The 13,273-nt window shown below is 48.1% G+C and overlaps 1 protein-coding gene across 1 annotated transcript in view; it reads left to right on the forward strand.

Annotated features, from left to right (window-relative positions):
• Positions 1 to 13,273, forward strand: part of LOC8032103 (protein outspread) — a 146,298-nt gene that overhangs the window by 78,018 nt on the left and 55,007 nt on the right. The window contains exons 8-11 of the mRNA XM_029966668.4: positions 3,665 to 3,939; positions 7,056 to 7,219; positions 9,423 to 9,725; positions 11,965 to 12,305. Of these exons, the coding sequence (XP_029822528.3) occupies positions 3,665 to 3,939; positions 7,056 to 7,219; positions 9,423 to 9,725; positions 11,965 to 12,305 (1,083 nt within the window). The remainder of the gene's footprint in view (positions 1 to 3,664; positions 3,940 to 7,055; positions 7,220 to 9,422; positions 9,726 to 11,964; positions 12,306 to 13,273) is intronic.

The following is a 13,273-nucleotide window of genomic DNA, read 5'->3' on the forward strand; positions in this document are numbered from 1 at the left end:
AAAGCGGCAGCGATCTCGCTGCTCCGGGATCCGGTTCCTTTGCGGACGTCCTCTTTTTGTCGTCAAAGATTACGAACAGCAACCCACACGTGAAAACTAGCGTCGCCCGAACGAATACTGGTTTTCAGTCGACCGTTAGAACAGCCATCTACAGCTACCATTTTGCAGAATCCTTCGAGTACCGTGTTCTGTTTTACTTTTATTTTGTTTGCCCATAGTTGCTCGTTGCCGGTTTCACGTTTCACGTCACAAGAAACGCGACGTCTCTTGTGACGTCGCGTTTCTTGTCCCGCATCGGTCACGTGAGCTCCGCTTCTCCTGGTTTCTCCCGCAACTCTCGGGGCGTCGCCCCAGTCGATCCCGGTACGATTATTACCGCGACTGTTTAGTTGATTTGCACGGCACACAAGCACCGGTATCGGCTTAAATTTGTGCAACGTGGCCTGAGATGTGCCTGGAACCCAGTTCAATCGCCAAAAAGATCCCCGAAATTGCCTTCATTGTCCCTTTAAAAGCTACAAATCCCTGAATGTGTTCAACTACTTTGTGAACAGTGAGGCATCGGCGGTGGGCACCAACCTCCCCGGTCGCCCAAGATGCACCTTGAGCTTCCCACAGGGGTCGCCCAGCTTGGTGTTGGTTTTAGCGGAGTCTTCCCAAAGTTTTTATTGCGCTTCGATAAAGGGGTACAGAATCGAGACTTTAAATACTATCCCCGGAAAGCCTCCAAAGGGGTCAAATACGATCTGTGATATCTGTAAATGATAACCAGATCATGAGGATATAGAGCGCAAAACAACGAGGGAGGAAGGACGAAGGAGACGGAAGGAGCGCTCCCTCATCCTTCCTTGTTGTTTTGCGCTGTATATCCTCATGATAAACAACCAACTGGCCCGCCAGATCATCAAATAATCACACGCTCATATTTTCGGCGGATGGCTATATTTTTCACTGTGTTTTCACTCGATTGCTTCGGTATTCCAGGTGTCTTACCCAGACCATGCATCAATATTGTGTTGTAATGGCCCATCGTTGTACGAAGATGGGTCGATCGAGGCGCCAGAGACGTGTTCAATCTTGTCGTGTTGTGCCATGTGTTGGCAGCACATCGAAGCAGGCTTGCACAATCTGCCTATGCCATCGTCTCTGCGATCGCCTAGGCTCGACGGCGTTGGGGTCGTCCCCCGTCTCGAGATGATCGAAATAACTTCACTCTCAACATTTTGTTTGTGCCGCTACGCATCGGCAGCTTAAAACCACGGCACTGGGACATTTCTAGAGCGTAGCTCCTACGAAATTGGTCACCAGTGAACCAAGATTCGTCATGCACCCACCCAAACACGAGGTAAACATAGGAGAATCGGTGTTTCTATTCCCCTGTCACTGCGGCCGAAAGTGGCACGCACATCCTGCATGAAGAAAGGGTGTGTCATGGTGTTAGGTCTTGCTTTTAACGAGGAGAAAAAGCCACACATGGCTGTAACTTTGGGTTTTCTATGAGGCAGACGGTAGATGGATTTTGTGTTTGTGCCATAAAAAGTGGATCTCAAAAGCAGCTTTTTTTTTTTGTGTGTGTGTGTTTAAACTTTTATACATTTTGAGCTTTTGTTCGACATCAGATGCATATTCTGCATCAAGATATTCTCATTTGCAGCCCATTTTGAAAAATTCCTACTAATAAAATTACCATTCAATATCTGGATTCAATATTCGGCTTTTTTTCTTAATTCGATTCAATAACTACTATTCGGTATTCACGCACCCCTAAAAAATTTTATTAAGAATATTAATGCTCTTTATTGCCTGAATTTAAATTTCATTGCTATTGCTTCGAAGTGATTCCCTTTTAATGCCTTTAAATATACAGGGGCTAAAAGCAGCGGTTAAGAAAACTTAGTTATCACTGCCTGAAAAAGTTTAAGAATGCTTCTCTGAGCTGTTTGTCTCTTAAGTCTCAAAGTGTGAGAGTTACTACAAAAAGTAATTGGTTTAAGTCATCTTGAAGGGTATGCAAACAAATTTTTTCTCAGACAATTAGTATGAAAAATTAAACGCGATTAATATCATTGAATATAAATAAAATACCCAATCAAATGTTAACTATAAATCAAATATGAAATTTAATATTCATTTGATTATATATAAATTGAACACCCTATTGAATTACTCAAACATAAATAAAATATTGAATAATCAACTATCAAATTGAATCTTGAATTAATTGAATATAAATTGAATGTTGAATAATCTAATAGAAATCGAATAACAGATCTCATATTGCACTAATTTAAAATACCAAATTGAATACTGAATATAAACCTAGTACCCAGGGTGTCGAACCGGAACCGAACCGAAAACCGGAACTGAACCGGTATTTTTTCCGGAACTGAACCCGAACCCGAACCGTTACATTGTTATCGCGATGAACCCGAACCGGAACTGAACCGGAAAAAAAATAACGGTTATCGGCTCATGTCAAAACAGTTCGGCCACGCGCTGTTGACAATGAATGTGCTATCAATGCCATTTGTTTTTTAAGTGCCGTCAACTGACACACACCTCGCTTACATATTTTTCTTCTCCACTCAGTCTTAGGAATATAAACGCTGCATCCATGAATCTTGACATAGGAACCAGTATTGCGCTGGTCGCGGCTTGCACGGAAGAAAAAAAATTGAAAGACTGTGCAAAAAAAAAAAAAAATCGCGTCACGGGATTTTATTTTTCTACAATCTCGTAAATCCTAAATGCTGCTGTGTGCTCATTTCATAACACGTTTCTAGAACGCGCTAGTTCTTGAAGCTTGCTTCCATCGGAATGAGAAAAGAAAAGGCTGTGGAGTTTGATAATAATGCATCCGGTTTTGTATAGGCACTTAGAAGCTAACATATTTGTGAGACAGCGAACTCTTCTATTTTAATATTTATCCTATTATGTCCTTCTGGCGTTGCGTTCGGTGAAGTGTTTTTCATATTCCGTATCTTGTTTAATGAAAACTTCTTTAAGGGTCTAATTTGAGTTACCGAAGGCTAGTTCAAATAAAGAAAGCTGTATTTTCTCCCGACTGTTCCTTCAATTGCTTACACGCCGAGGTGGCGGGATAGTTAGCGAGTTCTACTAGTAAGTGGGTTTGTAAGGAGGTCGCAGATTTTACAGCTACTGTGTCGGACCCAATTAGATGAAGTCCGAATGCGTAAACGTCAGTGAGGTAACCTTTGAGCGCACATAAAGAAACCATTCCTGGTAGAAATCCCTGAGCCTTACACTACGATGTATCCCGTTTCGTATGTGCTGATTTCAGATGTTTTATTTGTAATTTATTTTGATGTTGCAATTTGTCATTTATAATTTCCGAACCGGTTCGCAAACCGGTTCAGCGCCCCGGACCGGTTCGCGAACCGGTTCGCGGATCGAATTAATCGAACCGGAACTGAACCGGAACAAAATAAATTTACCTGAACCTGAACCGTAACCGAACCCGTATTTTTTTTCGGTTCGACACACTGCTAGTACCGAATCGAATATGAAATGCTATCGGGCTCCTAAGGAAATCTTACTGCAGTCAAAAAGACGGGAAAAAGCAAAATAGGGTGGGTTTTAGCGCGGTACCCAAGGATGAACAAAAAATGATAGAAGCCCATTGTCGGACTAACCTCTCGTGCAGCGACACGGAAAGCGGTTCGAAAGGGCGCAGCCGACGCTACCTGAAGCGAGAGAGCCGCGGCCTGAAGAGCCAGCGCAGCCGGTCGGACGGGGTGGCCAAGATGGTCCCCCGTGCGGCCGACCTCCTGCCCCATGAGTGGGCGGGAGAGAACGCCTCGGGCAGCGGGAGGGCTTCGAGCCCGCCCCCCTCGCCTTTCCTGCACAACCCTGTGTACTTGCTGCTCGCGGAGCCCCCCCGACGCAAGCGCAACGGCACCGGCGACAGCGTCGATGGAGGTACGTGGAGTCCTCGTCTGCCTCGAATGCGTGCTGTTGAATGGCACAATGGTTGGTTGTAGAAGTTGAATGTAATGGCTGTGACACGACGAGCGGTTGGGCGTCGTTAGTGGGTCCCCAGCAGCAAACGCGCCCAAGCTCAATAGCTCATTGCGAGATGCATCGAGACACGCTGCCGGCGTCGCTGATGCTATTGACCGTCGATTGTAAGTCGAATCGACTCCCCCCCCCCCCCCCCCCCCAAATTGCTTGTCGACAAAACGAAAAAAATTCTACTTGAGGGGCATGTTGTACAAGGAGTGCGGGAGAACGGCACCTCTTCTGAATGCCTGGCCTCCAGCTTTACCTGCACAGGCACGCGCGCATCAGATGCCCAAGCGTCATCCAAGTTAAAGAACACATGCAAAGGAAAAAAACATACTTTTAAACAGCTTAGATGAAAAAAGGAAGTCGTAAAACAATTTTACTACAAAGAAAAAAAAAATTTAGAGGTATATTTACGGCGCTATACGAATTTGTAGCAGGTGCCGCGGAAAAGTGGCCCTTGTTTATCACATGACTGGTCGCTATTTACCATGTGGTGCTTGCGCTCTTTCGAAAGCTTTCTATGGTCTTTAAAGGTTAACTTATTTTCTTTATTTTTTTCTGTTGCACTTATTTTTTAACAAAATATTTTGACTTTTGAGAAACATCAAGTATAACAAAATCGTCACTTCTGTTTTGACGCATACGAATGCAAACAAAGACTTTGCCATTTTCTCTGCGAAGGGGCGCGGAGCGCGGTCAGCGCAGTGTTGTTTTTGACATGTCGGTTCAACCAAAGCAACGCCGCTGCTCGACAAAAGGCTGCAGTTCTCGTGATTGTGACCAGGAGGGTTTCAGTACACATGGTACCGGCGGACAAGCATTTGAGAGCGATCTGGCTAGAGGTGATCGGGCGTACGCCTGGCGAGAAACATGCCCGGGTGTGCTCTCATCACTTTGCCCCGGAGGCCTTCGAGCCGTGCAGGGAGCGAACGGAACGCGTGATTTTAAAGCCACAACACAGCACACTCCAAAGTTGAGCGGAAGTTGCACGAGGCTTGCGTACGTCTTTTATCTGAGCAGCCAAGCCAATCCATGCGGCTTACCTGTCCTCCCCGCGGAGCACTCAGGCGCGAGAGCGAAAAGTGGAAAGGAGGAGCGTTACACCTCGCTTGACAAAAAGTCATCTCATGCCGTAAATATAGCTCTAAAAATTTTTTTTCTTTGTTGTAAAATTGTTTTATGACGTCCTTTTTCCATCTAAGCTGTTTAAAAAAATGTTTTTTTACTTTGCATGTGTCTTTTAAGAAGCTTGCGAACTGCTCCTTCTCACTGTGTCTTTTGTCCATACGAGTGTTGCTGTTCCCGTCGTCATCACTGCTACGTTGCCAACACAAGTCGTTGACATTGCCCAAACAAATCTCGCTGTTCGCAAACAACTGCATCTTCCCGCGTTTCCCGAAACTGCGGGAAACGCCGCCGTTTGGAACATTGAAACGGTCCGCAACGGCTCGGCAGCACGTCTCCTGATCTTTCCGACGCCGTGCCGAAAGCTTGTTGTAGCCGTTGACAATTGCACTTGCTCCATCTACGAGACGGTGGGTGAACGGAGCGTCTAAAGGCCCGTCGGCAGATACGGCACGGTGCCAAACTCAATGCCCTAGATGCAGTGCCCGCCGGGCACTGTACGAACGCGGTACGGACGCTCTTCTGCGCGTCTGCCTTTTCCTGCTTGCATGCACCGTAGCACCAACTGCGCGTTATCTGGGCGATGCACGCGCGAGCTTGTCGACACACTTGTTTACGACGGAGTGTCTCGGAGAGCGTGCCCATCGGGTGAAACATTCGCAAATATGTTTTTATCTTTTTTTCCTTCACTAATGGCTCCAAAATTCATCCATTTGATGTAGCATAGATGGTATCTCGCAAATGCCGCAAAACCTTGACTAGTGAAATTCAGTTCCAGCCAATAGACGGCGCGTCGTAAAGGACGGAGCCATATATAGGGGAGGGTTTGGCCAGCTGACGTGGCTTCGTTGACAGCTCATCAATTACGTCACCGACACAGCCAGTTCTCCATCTTCGAGCCCAAGTGACGCCTGGGACCTATGCCCGTATGCTCGGTTTCCTCTGACCCATGGCTCCTTTATTTTGTTCTAAGTCGTCCGCTAGCGGGGCTGTGTCGTGTTTATTCAGGACCCATATGAAGTTATTGCCTCCTGTCTATCCTCCCTCGATACATGCCGCGACACCAGCCCATTCATACGCTTTACATGTTCCGTGCGTCACGCAAATTATGCTTGCGTAAATTTTGCAATTTTCAGTTCTAGTTGACGCCTTTTGTTGTTTTAGCAGTGTGGAACGATAACAATTTGGCATTCGCAGCTGAGGGGCTTTCCGTAGCGATAAGTGAGCATAGAAAATGCCATATCTCGTTTTCTTGATTCTTGCTGCTTGTTCCAATCGCTTATTAACATTAAAACTATGTTCAAAACGCGCATAACTTCACTGAGTCTAGAGCCTTAAATAAGGTTCAAGAATATGCGTCACAAGATGGAAGCTTTTTTGGACTTATATTTAGCACGCATGTGATCGCTACTGCGACGAAAAGTCCATTTTATAAAAAGTTTCAAGATAAAACAAGCATTCTTATCTTACGAAGCCTTCCATGGGCGTCCTTTTGTCGCGCTTGATTTTATACAGCCATATTTTGCTTTGTTTTTTTTTTTCTTTTGGAATCATAAAGAAACGGAAACTGTGACGACTGTGATTGGAACATCCAACAGCAAAGCAACCGACCATTTTCTCAGCAAAACACCTAAGCACTGAAAGTCTGTACGTTGAATACCATGCAGCCCTGCATGTGTGCACGCTGGCCTTGGATCGGTAATGGTGGCCCACGTCGTTCGCACGGCGTTTTTCGTTGCTAGGCCCAACGTCATTTCTATGGGAGAAGCCCGGGAGGAGCTAAAGTAAAATGTGGTGCAAGGTCATTGATGACAATAGATGTCCAATCTCTTCTCGTATCTATGGCTTGGTAAGAGATGGCAAGGGTCGTAGGCATAGCGTGTTTAGCAACCGTGTGGACGCAGGGGTGCCGGGGCAGCTGCTGCTGGGCCGGTGGCGAGCCGGCGCGGAGCCGACCCTGGTGGCCCCTGTGCGGAGGGACGGCGGGGACGGGGGCTGCGCCCTGCCCCACTCCCCCCCCTGCCGGGACCTGGCCCCCTGGCCCCCCCTGCCGCCCGAAGAGCCCCCCGTGAGTACCCCTCAATCCCACGCTCAACCTCCAGATTAACACCCAATGTGGAGTTGTTTTCTACCACTCTGATGAGAGACTGGAAAGGTTGCCGCCATCTATGAGCGACGGCAGCAATCCGGTTGTCTGGTTGCCACCGTCGCTCACAGATGACGGTAGCTGTCCAGAGTGTTGTGTCGACAGTTATTTGTTGACGGACACTACGAAACTGTTGAAACTAGCCCTTAATAGCTCTGCTGTAAAAACAAGTCCTTGCGCGTAAGCCAGTCGCCGGTCCCTCACGGACATCAAATTGATTTTTTTTATTTGGGTTAGCACTTGAGGCAACGAAAGAATCATTTCAAAATCACGTGGTGCCAATGCCTGCGCGAGCATCGGCGTGAATTTTGCGTTTCTGTTTTAATAAGATTTGAGTTGCCAGTTGGCGCTCGTACATTGTCTTTGTCCTTGTCCCAGTCGTGCTGTTTTTCAGTACCAACTCCTATGAACTCGCCCCAATGTCCACCCTGTCAAATTTCGTACGTTGAGGTTTATGCAGCCATCGAACCCTTTGACTCGTCCTGTACGAGCAAGTGGTCACGAACGAGCGTCGAAACGAGCATCGTAGCAATTGGGACGAACACTCCGGGACCGTTGTAGCCGGTTACGATTGCCCTTCTCTCGCCGACTGATCGAGCGTACGTCCCGGGTTTGAGACGATTGCGGTGGTTCTGGCTGGCACACAAGGGGATCTGTGTTCTCGATTTCCAGGTCGTAAAAAGAAGTTACCTAGCATTGGGTGTTAATCTGAACATTTTGTATAGCACTGTGCTCGGGTAAGCTGACGTGCCTTAGAAACTGAGGTTGGCTGCTTGTCTACAGCAGTCGTTGAATGCGAAATGCCTCTGCTAGGAGCATGGTGCCACTGTCTCGTTGCGCGCTTCATCGAGGTGCTAACATCCGGAGGATTTCGCTCGAATGTAAACGTGTTGGCGAGAGTTTTGGACCTTTTTTGTGCTTCTTGGGTTTTGTCAGCACGCTCAAGGTTTTCTAAGTGTGAGAATGTCACAAAATAAACCTCCCAAAAAATTTTTTTATGGGTGAACAGATGCTTGTTTTGAGTTTAGAGATTTAAAAATGCATACTCTCCTCTTTCGAGACGTCGACTGCAAAGGGGAAGTACATGTCATGCTTCCTCAGGCGAGTCTTGCGACGTAAATGTAGCACTAAAAAAGGTTACCTTTTTATTTAGAAAGATTATTTTGTGAGAAACGAGTTCCATCGGTGCACCGTAAAAAATCTTTTCGGCGTTTCTTGTTGCTTTATAGGGGGGCATTGAGAAATGTATTTAAATGCAGAATATCTTATAGGACCGGCTATTTAGCGAAAACCCGACACAAAAAAGACGCTTAGGCTATCTTTTATGACCATAGAATATTTGATGGGTGTCGCGGTGTCACGCGACAAATTTAGCGGAATGTACACTCCTTCGGTGATGGTTTGTCTCTTTGCGACATTATTTGCGTCGTTACATCTGTCCGTGAAATTACACGTGTCCGACCTCGGTCCCGTCGTTAGGTCGGTCCGTGACATTACAGCTGCCTGCGACATGAGATCTGTCTGCAACGTCCCTGTTTGTAACGTTACGTCCATTCGTTTCGTTAAGTCTCGTTCATGACGTTAGGACTGCCCGTGGCATTCTACGCGCTACCGACTTTACATTAGTTTGACATTAGATGAGTTTTCCCTTCTGCGAAGGAGGAACCAATCAAATGGACCCATCTCACGCTGCCGCAACTAATCGGCAGCGTGAGATGGGCACGAGAGGCAGCGGGGCGGGTGCCGTCTCGTGCTGGGCTCGTGCAGACCCGCAGCAGCGTCATCGCGCGTGCAGAAAGATGGCACTTTCCGGGATGCGGCGGCGTAACTGGGGCGTCTGGAATGCGTCTCGGACTGTTTGCCGCCTTCAAAACGGCGGTCTCCGATTTACGCCCGACGCAAAAAGTATTACACCGACCGCGTTGGTGGTCAGAGCAGAGGTGGTAGACTTGCCAGACGGGCGGTCGTGTTGCCTTCTCCCGCGCTTTCTTCCGGACGCCGTCGTGATGGGAACATCCGAAGGCGCAGCTCGCGCGACGTTGCCGTTTGGGGACTTCTTTGGACGGCGAAAGAGTCGGAGACGCGGGCAGCGAAGCCGGCCGCTGAGATTGCTCTCTTTCCCCAGCCTCGGGGCGTGCCGGACGGCTGCGGCCAGGGGGGCGTCTCTCCGGCCGACGGCCACGTGACCCGGGGCCCCCCAGAGGGCCCCCCCGCAGAGGACCTGTTTGTGAAGAAGGGCTGGCTGCTGCGCCTGGGCCCCCAGGGGGAGTGGTCCAAGCACTGGTTCGTGCTGCGCAACGCCTCCCTGGCGCACTTCGGAGACCCCTCGGCCGAGGAGGCGGGGGCCGGGGCCGGCCTGGACCTGCGCAGGGTCCGGGACGTGGTCACGCTGGACGGCGTCGAGCGCAGCTACGCCTTTGCGGTCCTGGTGAGGAACCCCGGACGACGTCATTAAGCGGGAGGGACACACTAGAGGGAAAGGTCTCGCATATTCCAACCGCTTCGGAACGGGGGGATTGAATTCTTCCAGCGCACCTTTTCCTCACATGGAGGTTACCAACTGCGTCCGAATTTGTTTTTTAAGAACGGTATCGCAAATTGTAACCAGCCAATTGCGATGGAGTTGATTGTCTTCATGTATGGAAAATGTCTTTTGGAAGGATTGAATCCTAACCTCCCATAAGGTCCGCACCTAGCTCTTGTCTAGCTTATTTTGCGAGAAAACACTGACACGCACCTAGTAAGAAAAAACGATAAAATAAGTTGACAAGCGCTCTACCAACTGGGTCTTGGGGCTAGATAAGCCAGGAGCTTATCCCGGTTCATCCAACACCAAGATGCAGCAACAGAAGGAGTCTCCCCACCCTCAAGATAGCAGCAAGAGAGCGAGACAGCTTGTGGAAAAGCTTTTCGTAGGTCGGGCCGGAACCCCATAACGATTCTTGGACTAGTTTGAAATCTGCACAGAGACAGAGCTCATCGAACGTAGTAACATGGAGGAGAAACTTTTTTTCTGGAAATATGATTTATTTTGGGAGTTATTAAGATTAAAAACCGAGCAAAACATTTTAGCTTTGTGACGTAATATAAACAAATAATTGATTGGAAGGACGACTAGTCCGTGATTGTACACAGCTTACAGGTGAGGCCGTCCTGAATTGTAATTAACTGTACCTCGGGCACGTCATCCAGTTTAAACCGTTGCTGGCATTCCGGGCAAGTGCATCCGGCTCGTTAAGCCTACGATGCTTCTCGAGGTAACGTCGGCAGCACGCACGGACTCATTCGCTCGAGTGCACTGGTGTGGAAACAATAACAAAAAAAAAAAAGGGGGACGCCAAACTGACCTAGGAGAACGGCTAGTGCACGGCAAGAGCAGCTGATTTAAAGGGCAGAAATAAATCTCCCACCGGTTTCGTTCTGACATCCCGAACGTCATTCCGGAATAGGGCCGATGAGTGCCCAGGTACTCGCAAAAAACTGGCGAGCGTCTCAATATGTGTCTTTTTGTTATTTCTGCATATTCGAAACGTCTTTGTCTAGTTTTCGGAATTTTTGCACTAATTAAAAACAACTTTTTGAAAAAAATGGGGATACTTTACGAAGGGATAGACTTTATTTAGCCTGCATAGAAGAAATTCTGATGGCTCCTGCCAATGCTGCCAATAGCAAAGTAAGCTGCGCGTTTTGAACGCACCGGCATGCCACCGGACGTTGCGCCACTCGACGGAATTAAAATATGATCTTGTGGACTCTTCGCTCGAGGAGCCCGAACCACTAATGCGGTAATGAGATAAAAAGCGCAGAAGCTGGTTTTAAGTGGTGTATCTGTCGTACCGAAATTTCGGCAGTTTCCGAGGGAAGAAGGATGTCTTATTCTCATTTTTCTGGCCTCTAAAAAGCTGCAAATACGTTGATCCAAAAAAAAAAAAAGGCTCGTGGTGGACCTAAGCACTTCTTGTGAGAAGAGAGGATATAAGTGTGAAACAATCGCACGACAGATGCTGCATAAAAGTTCGTCGTTTTCATCGTCTGCTTCAAATGCTGGAGAAGCAGAAATAAAATGTGTAGCCACGTGACTTCTGGCCTTGAGGTTCCGTGTCGTGTTTTGGTTTCCAGCAGTTAATTATTTTGGCTTTGTTAAAAATATATGTGACTCTGCAGCAAAAGATTTATTGCGTAGTCTTCCGACACCACATTAAATCGCCTAACAAAAACTTTAAAAAAAAGATTTTTGGGGGCTGTGGGTGTTTTTTTTAATTTAAGCATGTTGGAATAGTAAGACTGTTTATTTGGGCACATTTTATTCAGCTAGTGATTGCCTTAAATTGATTGGGAAGGGAGGAAGTGTGAAACCGACCCCTTTAATTACGTTTTATTTTCTATGCTAGATGAATTATTTTGCGTGTCACCCGAGGATTCTCACATTTTTAGTTTTATTGGGGATAAAATTGGCAGAAATGACAGATATTCCACAAAAATTTAACATTGTTCTCAGAGGATGCATCTGAGGAAAACTCTAGGCAACTGAGAAGCGATTCATCATTTGGCCCAGGAAAGTCCTTGCGTTTTTGGGCTCCAGAGCGATCCAAGCCGCCTAGCGAACGACTCGCTAACAAGCGACTCGGCAGCAAAAAGACCGTCTAACGAGTGCCCCACCGTCGCAGCTCCGGGACGAAGGGGAGGTGGTGCTGCGGGCAGTGACTGCGGGCATCCGCACCAACTGGGTTCAAGCCATCCGCCGGGCGGTGCAGAACCGCAGCGGGGAGGCGCCCCGGGCACCGGCCAGAGTTCCGCCTTCCCCGCCATCCCCGCCGGCCCCACCGGAGGAGACCCCCTCGGAGGAGCCGCCCCCTGCGGCCCGCGCAGAGGCGACCTCTTCGAGCGACGACCACTCGGAGTACTTTTCCATCGTGGACGACGAGGAGGAGGAAGAGGAAGACGGGTTGGACTCGCCCTCGAGGAACCTGCCGCCCTCGCCGCCCCTCAACCGCACCGCCATCTCGAGGTGGGCGGGCTCGAGGCACGCGCTCGCGACCGCTTACAACCGACTCGTTGCCGTCTCTTAGCCTAGATCGAGGAGGGGTCCAACTGTCGCAATGTGGCGCCTCCCGCTGAGCTTGGTCGGAAGTACGCGCGTGCCACTTTGTCGCGTGGCAGAGAGGAGGAAGACGATGGAGGGCACCTCCCGGCAGCCTTTATCGCAAACGCGACCCTCCCCGACGGGGCAGTCTCTCTGTAACGAAGGTCGAAAGAACATGCTGGCACCATCTGTTAGGTGGGACACTCGCCGTGTATGTTCTACTTTGTTCTTTCACCGGGGCGTGGCAATGTTATATACGACCATTTCTCGTAGATAGCACACGTATATAGTCAAAAGCAATTCCAGGTTGCTGCAACTCGGTCGTAAGCGAGTGTGGTAACCATCCTTTAGGTAAACATTTCAAGTTGATAAAAAGAGTCATAGCCTCTTCCTGCCTTCAGGCTGCCTCGTCAAAAAGTTGCCAGCACAAAGTAGCAACGAGTTTTAATCAACAGATAGAGTGCTTAAACGATGCAGGTTACCCTGCCTGCTTGATTTCCAGTGTGTGCGAAAGCATCCTTCAAAGAATCAGGCGTTACACTGGCAGTGATGGTCAACAAAACAAACTTAAGAAATCAAAGATTCAAGTGATTTCTTATTTGCATAGGTTGTCACACAATCCGAAGAAGATAGCTGTAAAATACAAAGTTAATATAGAAATTACAGAGAAGATGCAAGCGAGCTGGTGAACTTTCAACATTGTAAAACCCGAGACGTAGGACAAAAGTCCTACGTCTCGGGTTTTACAATGTACAAAGTTAATGTTTTTTCTGCGCCATGCAGGCTGGCAAAAGTTTGTCCTATGACGACAAGGGAGAGGCGTGTCGAGTGTTCGAAGAAGTATGTCACACAATTTACAGCCTGCACATCTAATGTTGCTTACAAGATACCGC

The sequence above is a fragment of the Ixodes scapularis genome, unplaced genomic scaffold (genome assembly GCF_016920785.2).
Source record: "Ixodes scapularis isolate PalLabHiFi unplaced genomic scaffold, ASM1692078v2 PGA_scaffold6__148_contigs__length_123643588, whole genome shotgun sequence".
Classification (NCBI taxonomy): Eukaryota; Metazoa; Arthropoda; class Arachnida; order Ixodida; family Ixodidae; genus Ixodes; species Ixodes scapularis.